General features: G+C 42.8%; 1 protein-coding gene across 2 annotated transcripts in view; it reads right to left on the reverse strand.

The window, feature by feature from the left end:
- LOC141092486 (probable cation-transporting ATPase 13A4) overlaps positions 1-16968 on the reverse strand; it is a 260800-nt gene that overhangs the window by 68450 nt on the left and 175382 nt on the right. For both annotated transcript variants that reach the window (XM_073578658.1, XM_073578659.1), the window contains exons 23-24: positions 6789-6898; positions 1552-1648 (exon numbers count right to left, since the gene is read on the reverse strand). In XM_073578658.1, the coding sequence (XP_073434759.1) occupies positions 1552-1648; positions 6789-6898 (207 nt within the window). The remainder of the gene's footprint in view (positions 1-1551; positions 1649-6788; positions 6899-16968) is intronic.

Raw genomic sequence — 16968 nt, forward strand, 5'->3', positions numbered from 1 at the left:
CACTTCTGACAAGCCTACAAACTGCAGCAACCACCGATCGACCAAATCGCTGCACGACCAGCTCAACCCTCGCCTACTGTATCTTCACCCATCCCTTGTAGATTGTGAGACACCGCGGGCAGGGTACTCTCTCCTCCTGTACCAGTCATGACTCGTATCATTTAAGATTACTGTACTTGTTTTTATTGTGTATACCCCTCCTCACATGTAAAGCACCATGGAATAAATGGCACTATAATAATAAATAATAATAATATCACTTGTAATTTGTCAGCTATGACCAGCTTTATAAAATTAAGTTTTCTTTTAGCTAAAAGAAACCAAGGATAAACCTCGAGATATAGTTAGAACGTTCTGTAAGACATTGTACTACAGATAAGATATTCTATCAGAAAAGGGACACCTCCTAGTCTCCTGCACTAGAATTATCCTTGAGAATTAATAATTGCTATGTGTCCCTTGAATTTTTTAATTATTCGGTCTGACCATTTGTCAAAACTTCATGGCTGTGGGACAGAATTTTTATATAACTACTGTACCCTTTTGCAACACATCAGATCTATTTCACATTCTTAGGGATCCTATATACATCTTTTATATCTTATCTCATTATATCTTTATATCTAATAGCATTTTGATAAATATTAGCATTAGGGTCCTACCAGGTAAAGGTTGCCTTGTCATGGCTGGTGGACTCTCATGGAATTTGTGCGCTACAACCTTCAAATCATAAATTTATTCTAAATTACATTAATGAAATTTAAATTTTAGATATTCAGTGTTTGCATACATCTTAGTGTATGGGGAGTGCTGCTGTATTCTTCTGCTTGTGTATAATATTTTCTTAACTCATTCCCTCCTCAACTAATTATTATGCTTTGGAGTCGCGAGACCTCAGAGCATGATATATTACAAATTTTCTATGGAAAATGAGGCTCACTGATGCAAATTGAATTTCCTGGCCAAATTACAGCCAATCTGCTAATTTCAAATTATAACAAGAAAACACAAAATAACAAATTTGCAAACCATGCTGAGCAGTTTTGCAAATTTGTTATTTTGTGTTTTCTTGTTGGTTTGGGAGACGCCACCATAAATGAGCTGCCATAAACCACAAGCCCATATACTAGGAGGCGCCTGTCTGTATCCTGTTCATTTAGACACTGTTCACATGTTCAGGTTTTAAATACATTAGATAGGGACTGCTCCGTGAAGGGTTACCGTGACGTGGTGGAGCAGCTTGGCATATATTTTTTGCAAAAAACGTATCGACTAAATACCCTGTATTTGTTATCCAGCACTTGCTGATTACTGCCATATTTTTTACTGCAGAGTATTTTTGCAAATTTGTTATTTTGTGTTTTCTTGTTGTATTTCAGCCATTGAGTGGCGTGAGCACTGTCTGACCGACTTGTTCACATTTTGTGCATGTCACATATGTTTTTAATTTCAATTTATGACAGGTTTGCCAATCTCTAAATAGCAATAATATTCAAATCTATCAAACTATCATCATGAAACAGAAACATTACAAATTGGGTTACATCTTACCCAGTATAACAGCAATGTGTTAATATATTCAGTTAGTCCAAACATAGCCATGTATTTAAACATGCAGAATGATGTGACAATGGCTGCTCTTCCTTCTCTGTCGGGTACACAAACTTGTATTAGATAATTACAGGGGTCACAACACCTTCAGTACAATGGGGTATGGTAGTGGTAACAATAGGATGCAATTTCATAATAGCTACTGATAAAAGTTAAAATTTAATTCTATTTTAAAAATCATGCAATAAATATACAAATAGCAATAGTTTACAATTAGCTTAAAGAGCTTGTCAAGGAATTGTCAGGAACCCTGCACTGCACTTGCTCACTGAGCCAGTGCGTGTGTCCTGAGTACAAAAACAGTGCTCAAAGATACCTGTGGAGCAGGGCAGCAACGGTAACGATGCGTGCTTCAGAGTATCAGGACCTGAAGCACATGACTGCTGGGGGTGTGGCCTAAGCTCCACAGAGCTAGGAGCTGCAGGGAAACTCCTAGAAAGGTAACTACAGGACAATGTTACCAAGGGGAATAGACAGAGACAGAAACCAGATGAAGCCGGGTCAAAGCACAAGATAGCAATAAGTACCAAAGGGTTAGACAGAATGGATAGTCAGGACGTAGCAATAGATCAGAAAACCAGAACGGTCAATAGACGGTACAATAGGGACAAACTGTAATGGAGTAACGATAGGCAAGCTAGGAGGTCAGAACCAGAAAAGACTACAGTACCAAAACGAGAGACGGAGTACAGAGTGAGGGAACAGACCGGGTCATACATGGGAAGCATACAAGCAACGCAGAATACACGCACACCTGGGGTCAGACACACCAGAACAACAGTATAGCTGACAGAGAACCCTGGCAAAGAGTGAGTATAAATACCCATCCCAGATCCAGAAAGAGGCCACGAACACTTAACCCTGTGAGTGCAGGGCAAGAACCCTGTTCAAACCATGACAGGAATAACACATTGATTACCAATCCATAGGATAGGTACTATTATTTACTTGAATACAGAGTAATATGTAGTAGGACTAGGAAGCACCACCAGACAATGTACAGAGTAGCGCTGCTCCAGGTCCATACATAGTTTACATCATAAATACAGACCAAAAAGGTATAAAAACTTTTGGGATACCAAGCCCATAAGCAACCATATTGGGATAGTATAGGCACCCTAACGGACACTCCTAAATTTAATCATAACAACCAAAGGACCATAGAGGAGTAAAAAAGCCCATGATATTCTAAAAATATAAAGATTTTATTAAACATGTGTCATATAGGGAATACAAAAATAATACACTACAGGATCAGGTAGTGATGGCCAAGGTCACTTTGTATGGAAATGTACAAAACGTTGCAGTGCTCCAACAGAATGTAGACACAAAAACAGGGTATATATGAAGATCCTTATTTAAACCATAATCTCCATTACAAGGGTAGAGAGAATATGATGGATTATCCAAGCAAAGTGCTTACCCATATTGTGTCAGCCTGGACCCGAGCCCGCCACCACCGGCGCGCATTTCGCTGCACTTTATCAAGGTGTGGTGTATTAAACATAGGTACACATGATGCATGCGATCGGATGAGCATGATGCGCTGCGCAAAAAAACGCTAATATGAAACCAGCCTTAGCTGTACACTAGAAAATGTCTTGCAAAAGTAAATTTTCAGAATAAGATTTTTTGTGTGTACATGAGGAAAGACACTATTCTTGGCCAATATATAACTGCAAACGTAAACGTGAATAAGGTTGTTGCTAGTGTTGAGCATTCCGATACCGCAAGTATCGGGTATCGGCCGATACTTGCTGTATCGGAATTCCGATACCGACTTCCGATATTTTTTCAATATCGGAATTCGGCATCGGAATCGGAAGTTCAGTTGATTGACGGCCTGACGTCATCATGATGCGCGGTGTGTGCGCATCATGATGCGCCGTCATTTCGGGCCTTCCGGGGGTCTCTGCCGGCCTGCCGGGGGGCTGTGCCGGCCTGCCGGGGGGCTGTGTGGACTGCCCGGGGTCTGTACCGGCCTGCCGGGGGGCTGTGCCGGCCTGCCGGGGGGCTGTGCACCCTGTGGGGGTCTGTACCGGCCTGCCGGGGGGCTGTGCCGGCCTGCCGGGGGGCTGTGCTGATGTCCGGGGGTCTGTGCAAGCATCGTCCGATGGGACTACAAGTCCCATCGGGCGATGCCTGCTACCATGACAGTGATTGACACATTAGCCAATGATGGGACAGTAGTAGTCCCATCATCCGGCTAATGTGTTAAATGTAAAAAAAAAAAAAAAAATACTACATACATACTACATATATACTACATACATACTACATACATGCTACATACATACTACATATATACTACATACATACTACATACATACTGCATGCTACATACATACTACATACATACTACATGCATGCTACATATATACTACATGCTACATACATACCACATACATACTACATGCATGCTACATATATACTACATGCTACATACATACCACATACATACTACATACATGCTACATACATACTACATACATACTACATGCATGCTACATACATACTACATACATACATACTACATATATACTACATGCATGCTACATACATACTACATGCTACATACATACTACATATATACTACATACATACTACATATATACTACATACATACTACATACATACCACATATATACTACATACATACTACATACATACTACATGCTACATACATACCACATACATACTACATACATGCTACATATATACTACATGCATGCTACATACATACTACATATATACTACATGCATGCTACATACATACTACATGCTACATGCATGCTACATACATACTACATACATACTACATATATACTACATACATACAATACATTCATACAATACATACATAGACATACAGTACATATAACATAGAGTAACATACTTACCAATACTTGTCACATTGTTCCCCGAAGCCATTGTCTTTCCGGAATAAATATTAACATAACAAACCACAAAAATACTCACCCACGATCCGAAGCAGTCCACGAGTGTGTCCCACGACGATCTTGGGTAGAGAACGGCAGCATCAGATGATGCTGCCGTTCTCTACGGGCTGCAGGAATCCAATGACGGAAGGTAGGTATCCTTCCGCACTGTATTCCTCCGCCACTTAAAAAAAAAAAAGTCCCTAGTCTCACTTTATGCCATTGCTGTGTGGGAAATTCCCACACAGCAATGGCATAAAGTGAGACTAGGGACTTTTTTTTTTTTTAAGTGGCGGAGGAATACAGTGCGGAAGGATACCTACCTTCCGTCATTGGTTTCCTGCAGCCCGTAGAGAACGGCAGCAACAGCTGATGCTGCAGTTCTCTACCCAAGATCGTCGTGGGACACACTCGTGGACTGCTTCGGATCGTGGGTGAGTATTTTTGTGGTTTGTTATGTTAATATTTATTCCGGAAAGACAATGGCTTCGGGGAACAATGTGACAAGTATTGGTAAGTATGTTACTCTATGTTATATGTACTGTATGTCTATGTATGTATTGTATGAATGTATTGTATGTATGTAGTATATATGTAGTATGTATGTAGTATGTATGTAGCATGCATGTAGTATGTATGTAGCATGCATGTAGTATATATGTAGTATGTATGTAGCATGCATGTAGCATGTAGTATGTATGTAGCATGCATGTAGCATGTAGTATGTATGTAGCATGCATGTAGTATATATGTAGTATGTATGTAGCATGCATGTAGCATGTAGTATGTATGTAGCATGCATGTAGTATATATGTAGTATGTATGTAGCATGCATGTAGCATGTAGTATGTATGTAGCATGCATGTAGTATGTATGTAGCATGTATGTAGTATATATGTAGTATGTATGTAGTATGTATGTAGCATGTAGTATGTATGTAGCATGCATGTAGTATATATGTAGTATGTATGTAGCATGCATGTAGTATATATGTAGTATGTATGTGGTATGTATGTAGCATGTAGTATGTATGTAGCATGCATGTAGTATATATGTAGCATGTAGTATGTATGTAGCATGCATGCAGTATGTATGTAGCATGCATGTAGTATATATGTAGTATGTATGTAGCATGTAGTATGTATGTAGTATATATGTAGTATGTATGTTGCATGTAGTATGAATGTAGCATGTATGTAGTATGTAGTATGAATGTAGCATGTATGTAGTATGCATGTTGTATGTATGTAGCATGTAATTTTTTTTTTTTTTTTTACATTTAACACATTAGCCGGATGATGGGACTACTACTGTCCCATCATTGGCTAATGTGTCAATCACTGTCATGGTAGCAGGCATCGCCCGATGGGACTTGTAGTCCCATCGGACGATGCCTGCACAGACCCCCGGAGCCTGCACAGACCACCGGCAGGCCGGCACAGCGCCCCGGCAGGCCGGCACAGCGCCCCGGCAGGCCGGCACAGCCCCCCGGCAGGCCGGCACAGCCCCCCGGAGCCTGCACAGCCCCCCGGCAGGCCGGCACAGCCCCCCGGCAGGCCGGCACAGCCCCCCGGAGCCTGCACAGACCACCGGCAGGCCGGCACAGACCACCGGAGCCTGCACAGACCCCCTGGCAGGCCGGCACAGCCCCCCGAAAGGCCCGTACAGACCCCAGAGAGGCTGTACAAGGGCAGGAAAGGGTTTTTCTTATTCCGATACCGGAAGTCCCATAGACTTGAATGGGACTTCCGGTATCGGAATCGGCGATACCGATACTTTTTTTAAAGATCGGCCGATACCATCCGATACGATACTTTGAAGTATCGGATGGTATCGCTCAACTCTAGTTGTTGCATTTTGGGTCCATCCAAAGGCGTCAAAAAAACGCATGCGTTCGCTTGCGCATGGAATGCATCATAACAACGCATTACAGTCTGTGGGAATGCAGGTGTGCGCATGGACATGCGTATGCCTGCATTTGCGTATGCATGCGTTTTAAGTGTAAACATGGCTAGAAACTGGTAAAAACGCATGCGCATAAAAACGCAAACGCATGCAAAAACGCATGTGCGCTTTTGCATGCGTTTCTGCTTGCGCACGATGCGCTGCGCAAGAAAACACTAATGTGAAACTAGCCTTAGAATCGTAGGTTTAGCAAAAATAAATTGACATAAAATCACTAGGACAAATGAAAAATAACTACATGATGGAATTAGACAGGTTAGCTTCATTGCTTACTTCAGCAGTTCTGGAACACAGGAAATGTTTGTGACCTTTGAGTTGAAGGTCGCTGCTACTGAAGCTTCTTCTTCAGAAAAGGAAATCCCAGCATTAGCCATTTTTAAAGCCTGAAATTGTATGTAAGTAAATCACATTTTACCAACATAATGTGCATAAGTATCTATTCAATTTTTTACAAGTTTCATCAATGTTCTTTATTTTTTAAACACCGCAAGATGTTGGGGTTATTTTAGTAAAATGCCATTTTGTTCATAAATGTACAGTATATTATTTCCTATGCTCTATTATATTATACTATGTATTATGTATATATTATACTCTATGTATTATACTATGTTGATACATAGTATCATCAATGTCTATAAATTGTGCTGCAACAGGAGCTTAGTGAAATAGTGATTACAAGATAGGTAGGAAACCTGCCCGGACATGTCTAAAAAATAGCGAAGGTGAAACATATTAGAGAATGAAGAAAGAAACTCTGGACATGTCACGTGCATGTGATGTTGAAATACCATGTGTTGGAAGAGGTTCTTGTTAAAAAAAAGGCTGCATTCACACATTGAGACCATATTGAGCTAGCCAAAAATGCAATGTGTAAGGCCGGGGTCACACTAGAGAGGAATACGGACGAGTGAGAGGCGTTAAAAGCACGCATTACACACGGACAAATGATTCTCTATGGGGCAGCTTCCAACAGCCATATAATTCTCGCCCGTATTCTACGGTCCCTGCCAATTGCAGCATGCTGCGATTGTCAGCGTACTACGCCCGTAGTATGCCAATGCAAGTCTATGGGTGCGCAACAAAAACGGATTACATACGGACCACACGTGTGACTTGCGAGAAATATGCTGGTCTTTTGGCAGGTGACAGGAAATGGGCCAATCCATCATCAGGAAGCTTAGACATGCAAATGAGCTCAAAAAGAGCTCCAGACATCCAGGAAGTATGCCTCCACGGTGTCCTGCAGCGTCATGGTGCCATATTTTCTCAATGTGGAGATGCTGATTGTCTTAGTGCAGGAGCGGCCAGAAATCTGGGACCAATGTGATGCCCATTATGCCAACCGGGCAAGAAAGGAGGCATCATGGAGGCGCATATGTCGCCAGATGTTCCACGATTTTAGTGATCGGCCACGTGAGGCGCAGCAGCAACTGAGTAAGTACAACCCAAAAACTGTTTAGAATTACCTCACTTCAAAAAATGCATTTAGAATCAGCCCCCCCCTTCCTGTGCTTGTACTTTTTGCCTCATGAGGCAGGTAGATTTTGATGTGACCCCTGGTTTTACACTGCCATAATTTGGCCCAGCCCACAAGCTCCTCATCCTCCTAGCCAACCAAGTTATTAAGTGTAGTTACTTGATACATGAACTATTGTGCCCCTGTGTATCTGGCCTGGATGCACCAATTATATATGCCACCCTGGGTAGAAAGCACACCCCAGAAGGCCACATGCCTAGGCTACTGGTAGCAAATTTGACCTATCAAATATATGAAATTGAGAATATTTCCTGTCACATTGCAGTGGAAGATGTGATGAGACGCTGGCGCAGCATCTGCGACCAATACAGGCGGGAACGTCAGCAGCGGTCCAGGAGTGGTGATGCGGGCCACATAAAGAGGAAATACATCTATTATGACCGCCTCTCCTTCCTCGCCCCTATTCCGGATCTGGGACCGTAAGTAGATACCTCACACCACATTACACAGATACTTTACAGGGCCAAAAAAATTTATTTATTTTTGGCTCTGTTCTATTTCATAACAGAACTCAGTCCAACCTTACGGAGAGAGGAACTGGCTCAGATACCGAGCCCATCATAGATCCTGGGTCTGTAGGGGATGAGGTGGCTGGCCCATCTTCTCCCCCTCCAAGAAGCATGGGTGAAGATTCCTCTCAGGAAAACCCAGTGCCTGCGCCACAAACCCCACCACCAGGACCACATCCACAAGCAGGACCGTCTGCTGCTGCACCACCAGCCATACAGTAGGAGCAGGGCAACATGAGCAGCAGCCCAACTGGCCAGATCCGGGGCTCCCCACAGCCTGCTGGACCATCCCGGCGAGGAAGAAGAAGGCGCCATATCCCTGCCCAAGATACCTGCACCAATGTGGACACAGGGGTACTGAACTATCTGGCTAGAGTCAATAATGATGATGTGATGATGGCGAGGAGGCATACTCACGCAGCCTGGCTCTTTATCTTCGTGCCCTTTCCCATGAGGTGAGGCTCCGTATTCGAGGATGTTTTCAGATCCTGCTTGATGCAAGCACACACCCCAATACCCCATATGAGTTATTTGAATATCTGGAGAGGTGGCAGCTTTCACCATGAAATCTAATGCGCCTTAGACACCCCACACACATGTTTGCTCAAGCAGGCTCTGAGGATCCTCAAATACATGGGCCTACACCTCACCCCCTTCCTCCCCCTACCCAACCTTTCCAACAGCAGCCACATATGACTGGCTCTAGCCAACCTCACCAATGGCCACTTGTTCCCACCCAGTGTTGGAGGCTGGTCCCAACCTGGTTGGGGACGACATGGCTATATTGGTGGGTATGAGACACGGGCCTACCAGACCCAACAAGAGGCCCCTCTCCAGTAACACTCTGGCCAGTACCAAGCACAATCCCAGGAGGCAGTACACTACCCACATCATGGGCAACAGTATGCCCCCACACAGGGTGATGGCCAAGTTGGGCAAAGTAGCCAGCAGCAAGCACAGGCTGGTCTTCCGCCTTCTCCTCCCCCGACGTACCAAAATTTATAATATTGCCATTTTGTTATTGCCTAATGGTATTTTGTTTGTTTTATATGTCCGAAAATGTTAATTGTACCCAATTTTCACATCTGCACAAAGGTCAATTTGGCCCATTGCCACATTTCTCATATGGCAATAATATGTTTTGCTAAAAAAAAAAAGGCAAAAGTAAACATTTGTCTTCTACATTTTACGTCTCTCTCTCAATTCAAAAAAACGGTGTCAGCATACTAACATACGCTTACCAATGCAATTAATTAGTCATAGAATCATAAGGGGTTTAAATATATATGTTTAGACAGACATAAACCAAAAAATTATAACATAGACACAGCATGCTCTTGCCAAGAAGTTTCCCCCTCAGGTGACATAAAGTAATTTGTGAAAATATCACGCACTTTGAGGCCAGAGAGCGGTCTACGTTGAGGGTTGATAGTTGGTCTCGCCCTACGCACATTGTCTGACCAACGCACAACAGCAGCAGAGGAGGAACAATGATGTATGCTGGTGAAGTTATGAAGAACCACACAGGCTTTAACAACTTCATTAACATTTTGTTCATTCAGCTGAATGGCAGACTGGAGTACACGCCTTTTGGCACAAAGAATGCCAAAGGAACACTCCACCAGTCGCCGAGCACGTGATAGGCGCAAGTTAAAAATTCTGCGCCGGTGGTCCAGGTTGCGCCGGGCATATGGCCTCATGACATTGCGCATTAACTGAAACGCCTCACCTGCCACAAGGACATAAGGGACTGATTCTTGAGTGGAGCCTGGTAGCTGGCGTGGTGGTGGTAGATCCAACTGGTTGGTGCGTAGCCGCCGACCCATAATGGAAGTATTGAAGACTCTAGAGTCTCCCGTCCTTCCATAGGCCCCAATGTCAACAATTATAAACTTGTATTGAGGGTCAGCCAGAGCCAACATTACAACAGAAAAGTATTGTTTATAATTGAAGAATTGGGAGCTAGAGTTCGGCGGCTTACGCACCCGGATATGTTTGCCATCAAGGGCCCCAATACAATTAGGAAACTGGCAATCCTCCTCAAAGTCCCTTGATATCCTCAACCAGTCTTCCATCCTGGGCTGGGGTATGACGAGTTGATGTAGTCTTGACCATATTTCACTACATGTCGACCTGACTATGCCAGAAATGGTAGATCTTCCAATGAGAAACTCATGGTAGAGGGCGGCATAAGACAGGCCAGTGGACAGGAAGCTGAAGAACAACAGAAATGTAACATTTTAGAATGCACAAATTAACTAAAAACAAGGTACATACATACCAAACTTGTTAATAATTCAGATCTACTATCACACATATATTTGGTCGCACAATGACTAAGTGATATTCAGCACATATTACACATAACATTCTGGTCTGTAAATTTAAATATATCTGGAATAAGATGAGGGCATTAAACTTAGTCCAAGAAGCAAAAAATACATACTTTGGGCAACACATCATGAACATAGAGAATGTGGTTGTCTAGTACATACCATAATGTGAGTAGAAGTCGCTCCTCTGCAGATATAGCTTTGTGCATCCTTGTGTCCTGAAAGGTTATCCCAGGGCGCACTGTCTCCAAGAGTAGATCAAATGTTGCAAGGCTCATGCGACAGTATTGGTGGAATTTTTCCGGATGCTCCCGCAGAGAAGAATAGAGGCGGTGAAAATGACCTCTTGTGAGTCTTTTCCTCAAAAGTGGATGAACCCACCTGCGTCTCCTCCTCCGCGGATCCACTATCACTGGGTATGGTTGACCAAAGCGGCGTGACAAAAGCCAGTTGAAGAGAACCTGCTCAGTTGTGTTGAAACTCAGACTGTCTGCCATGTTGCACATACAACAGCAACACACCTAGTCAAGGCAAGGTCACAAATGGACAGAATGGAGGCAGCCACCTGTTCCTGAGCCAATAAATAGGGTGCAGGCTAATGATTTAAATAGTTAGCAGGCCTCAAAACCGTTAAATGTCCTTTTTGCAAGCCTGCGAGAAAATCTCGCCATACGGATACCATACGGATTACATACGGATTACATATGGATGCTGACATGCGCAAAATACGCGACCACACCTTGCTTGCGGATGACATATGGAGCACTATTTAGGGGTCATTCATCCGTATTACGCATGAAAACTACGGACCGTATTTTGCGTCGGTTAGTGTGACCCCAGCCTAAGTGTTGAATTAGCTTTTAAGAAGCCCTTCTCCCATCAGAGTGTTTATCCTCTTAACCCCTTAACCCCCGGAGGTATTTTCATTTTTGTGTTTCTGTTTTTTGCTCCCCTTCTTCCAAGAGCCATAACTTTTATATTTTTCAAAAACCTGGAAAACAGTTTCACGTGCGGTGAAATTGCAAAAATGTGCAATCCCACAGTTTTTTTGTTTTGCTTTTTTACTGTGTTCATTAAATGCTAAAACTGAGCTGCCATTATGATTCTCCAGGTCATTATGATTTCATAGACACCAAACATGTCTAGGTTCTTTTTTTATCTAAGTGGTGGAAAAAAATTTCAAACTTTCTTTAAAAAAAAATAATTGCACCATTTTCCGATACCCGTAGCGGTTCCATTTTTCGTGATCTTGGGTTGGGTTGGGGCTTATATTTTGCAAGCCAAGCTGAAATTTTTAATGATACCATTTTGGAGCAGATACGATCTTTGGATCGCCCGTTATTGCATTTTAATGCAGTGTCGCGGTGACCAAAAAAAGGTAATTCTGGCATTTTGACTTTTTTCTCGCTACGCCATTTAGCAATCGCGTTAATCCGTTTTTTTTGCTGATAGATCAGGTGATCCTGAATGCAGCTATACCAAATATGTGTACAGTATGTTTGATTTTTTTTTTATTGTTTCATTTTGAGTGGGGTAAAAGGGAGGTGATTTGAACTTTTATATATTTTTTTTTCATATTTTTAAAAACATTTTTTTACTTTGTACATACTTCAATAGCCTCCATGGGAGGCTAGAAGCTGCTACATCCTGATTCGCACTGCTACATACAGGCGATGATCAGATTGCCTATATGTAGCAGAATTGCTGACTTGCTATGAGCGCCACCCGGTGGCAATCTGCCATTGACAAGTATAAACATCTCCAGGAGACCTCTGGTTGTCATGTCAACCCATGGGTGACTCGCGATCACATGACAGGGTCACCAATGGGCAGATTTCCGGCGCAATTGCCAGATGCGCATGTTAAATGCCGCTGTCAGAGTTTGACAGTGGCATTTAACAGGTTAATAGCAATGGGTGGATCGTGATTCCACTTGCAACTGTTCTGGGCACATGTCAGCTGTTCAAAACAGCTGTCATGTGCTGGGAAAATGTGGGCTCAGCGCCGGAGCCTGCACCAAAGGGAGGGTATCCAACCTCAGCGTATTATTAGGCGTGATGTCGGAAAGTGGTTAATATATTGCAGTAATCATAATATATAGCACAATATGCGCACAATTGCTTAGTTTGCCTTGCTACCCAGCTAATTCTTGCCTTTTCTACAGTCATGGCCAAAAGTATTGACACCCCTGCAATTCTGTGAGATAATATTCAGTTTCTTCCTGAAAATGATTGCAAACACAAATTCTTTGGTATTATTATCTTCATTTAATTTGTCTTAAATGAAAAAACACAAAAGAGAATGAAGCAAAAAGCAAAACATTGATCATTTCACACAAAACTCCAAAAATGGGCCGGACAAAAGTATTGGCACCCTCAGCCTAATACTTGGTTGCACAACCTTTAGCCAAAATAACTGCGACCAATCGCTTCCGGTAACCATCAATGAGTTTCTTACAATGCTCTGCTGGAATTTTAGACCATTCTTCTTTGGCAAACTACTCCAGGTCCCTGTTATTTGAAGGGTGCCTTCTCCAAACTGCCATTTTTAGATCTCTCCACAGGTGTTCTATGGGATTCAGTTCTGGACTCATTGCTGGCCACCTTAGAAGTCTCCAGTGCTTTCTCTCAAACCATTTTCTAGTGCTTTTTGAAGTGTGTTTTGGGTTATTGTCCTGCTGGAAGACCCATGACCTCTGAGGTAGACCCAGCTTTCTCACACTGGGCCCTAAATTATGCTGCAAAATTTGTTGGTAGTCTTCTGACTTCATAATGCCATGCACACGGTCAAGCAGTCCAGTGCCAGAGGCAGCAAAGCAACCCCAAAACATCAGGGAACCTCCACCATGTTTGACTGTAGGGACCGTGTACTTTTCTTTGAATGCCTCTTTTTTCTCCTGTAAACTCTATGTTGATGCTTTTGCTCTAAAAGCTCTACTTTTGTCTCATCTGACCAAAGAACATTCTTCCAAAATGTTTTAGGCTTTTTCAGGTAAGTTTTGGCAAACTCCAGCCTGGCTTTTTTATATCTCGGGGTAAGAAGTGGAGTCTTCCTGGGTCTCCTACCATACAGTCCCTTTTCATTCAGATGCCGACGGATAGTACGGGTTGACACCGTTGTACCCTCGGACTGCAGGGCAGCTTGAACTTGTTTGGATGTTAGTGGAGGTTCTTTATCCAACATCCGCACAATCTTGCGTTGAAATCTCTTGTCAATTTTTCTTTTCCGGCCACATCTAGGGAGGTTAGCCACAGTGCCATGGGCTTTAAACTTCTTGATGACACTGCGCACGGTAGACACAGGAACATTCAGGTCTTTGGAGATGGACTTGTAGCCTTGAGATTGCTCATGCTTCCTCACAATTTGGTTTCTCAAGTCCTCAGACAGTTCTTTGGTCTTCTTTCTTTTCTCCATGCTCAATGTGGTACACACAAGGACACAGGACAGAGGTTGAGTCAACTTTAATCCATGTCAACTGGCTGCAAGTGTGATTTAGTTATTGCCAACACCTGTTAGGTGCCACAGGTAAGTTACAGGTGCTGTTAATTACACAAATTAGAGAAGCATCACATGATTTTTCGCACAGTGCCAATACTTTTGTCCACCCTCTTGTTTATGTTTGGTGTGGAATTATATCCAATTTGGCTTTAGGACAATTCTTTTTGTGTTTTTTTCATTTAAGACAAATTAAATGAAGATAATAATACCAAAGAATTTGTGTTTGCAATCATTTTCAGGAAGAAACTGAGTATTATCTGACAGAATTGCAGGGGTGTCAATACTTTTGGCCATGACTGTATGCTCTACGTAAAAATAGGAAGCCTCTCATCCCTGAATTTATCATTTCCTTCTTCATCTCCTGACCCAGCTGCACCCACCCCCCACCCCGCCAGGGACTTTTGCAGTGACTCTTGACTCATACAGGGAAAATAGACTTCTAGCTTAGAAGGATTCAAATAGTCATCTTTTAATAACGTGATGTCATAGATCAAATGGAAATGAAGAAATTGCTGGGTAAAAGGTCAAAATTAGCTAAGTACACAGATTTATATATTAAGATTGCAGTATATTAACCCCTTCACCACCTTGCAATTTTTCGTTTGTGCACTTCATGTTTTAGCTCACCTTCCCAAAGTCACAACTTTTTATTTCTCAGCTAGTATACCCTTATCAGTGCTTTCCTTTTGCAGGATAAGTTTTAGATTTGAATGACACCAATGATTTTACAATATACAATAGTTTACTGGAAAATGTGAAAACAATTCCAAGTGCGATGAAATTGCAAAAAAGTGCAATTCCAGAAATGTTTTTGTTATTTCTATTTATCATGTTTATTAACCCCTTCACCCCCAAGGGTGGTTTGCACGTTCATGACCGGGCCAATTTTTACAATTCTGACCACTGTACCTTTATGAGGTCATAACTCTGGAACGCTTCCATTGATACCGGTGATTCTGACAATGTTTTCTCGTGACATATTGTACTTCATGTTAGTGGTAAAATTTCATTCAAATAACTTGCGTTTATTTGTGAAAAAAATGGAAATTTGGCAAAAATTTTGAAAATTTCGCAATTTTCCAACTTTGAATTTTTCTTCCCTTAAATCACAGAGATACGGCACACAAAAAACTTGATAAGGCTGGTTTCACATTAGCGCTTTTTAAACGCACGCACGGCCGGGGGTAGCTCCGCCCCCGAACCGGCTCTCTGCCCGGCGTGCCCGCCCCTTGCTTGTAGCGCCGCCTCCTAGCGCACAGCGGCGCCTGCGATCGGCGCACCCTATCTTTAGCATAGGGTGCGCAGATCGTGCGCAGGCCGTGCGCTAGTTGCACTTTGACCTGCGCTGCGCACTTTTGACGGTGCGCCGTGCGCGCCAAAATCAAACTTTTTGGATTTTGGCACGCACGGCGCACCGTCAAAAGTGCGCAGCGCAGGTCAAAGCGCAACTAGCGCACGGCCTGCGCACGATCTGCGCACCCTATGCTAAAGATAGGGTGCGCCGATCGCAGGCGCCGCTGTGCGCTAGGAGGCGGCGCTACAAGCAAGTGGCGGGCACGCCGGGCAGAGAGCCGGCTCGGGGGCGGAGCTACCCCCGGCCGTGCGTGCGCTTAAAAAGCGCTAATGTGAAACCAGCCTAAGTAACATTTCCCACATGTTTACTTTACATCAGCACAATTTTGGAACCAAAATTTTTTTTTGTTAGGAGGTTATAAGGGTTAAAAGTTGACCAGCGATTTCTCATTTTTACAACACCATTTTATTTTTAGGACCACATCACATTTGAAGCCACTTTGAGGGGTCTATATGATAGAAAATACCCAAAATTGACACCATTCTAAAAACTGAACCCCTTAAGGTGCTCAAAACCACATTCAAGAAGTTTATTAACCCATTAGGTGCGTCACAGGAATTTTTTTGAATATTTAAAAAGAAATGAACATCTAACTTTTTTCACAAAAAAAATACTTCAGGTTCAATTTTTTTTACTTTACCAAGGGTAACAGGAGAAATTGGACTGCAAAAGTTATTGTGCAATTTGTCCTGAGTACGCTGATACCTGATTTGTGGGGGGGAACGACTGTTTCGGCGCATGGCAGAGCTCAGAATGGAAGGAGCGCCGTTTCACTTTTTCAATGCAAAATTGGCTGGAATTCAGATCGGATGCCATGTCACGTTTGGAGAGTCCCTGATGTACCTAAACAGTGGAAACCCCCTACAAGTGACCCCATTTTGGAAACTAGACCCCCCAAGGAACTTATCTAGATATGTGGTGAGAACTTTGAACCCACAAGGGCTTTACAGAAGTTTATAACGTAAAGCGGTACAATTAAAAAATCATATTTTTTCCACAAAAATGATCTTTTCACGCCAATTTTTATTTTCCCAAGGGTAACAAGACCCTAAAAGTTATTGTGCAATTTGTCCTGAGTACGCTGATACCCCACATGTGGGGGTAAACCACTATTTGGGCGCATGGCAGAGCTCGGAAGGGAAGCAGTGCCATTTGACGTTTTTGGCTGGAATTGAGATCGGACACCATGTCGCGTTTGGAAAACCCCTGATGTACCAAA

The sequence above is a fragment of the Dendrobates tinctorius genome, unplaced genomic scaffold (genome assembly GCF_039654945.1).
Source record: "Dendrobates tinctorius isolate UK_male_01 unplaced genomic scaffold, ASM3965494v1 ptg000060l, whole genome shotgun sequence".
Taxonomy (NCBI): Eukaryota; Metazoa; Chordata; class Amphibia; order Anura; family Dendrobatidae; genus Dendrobates; species Dendrobates tinctorius.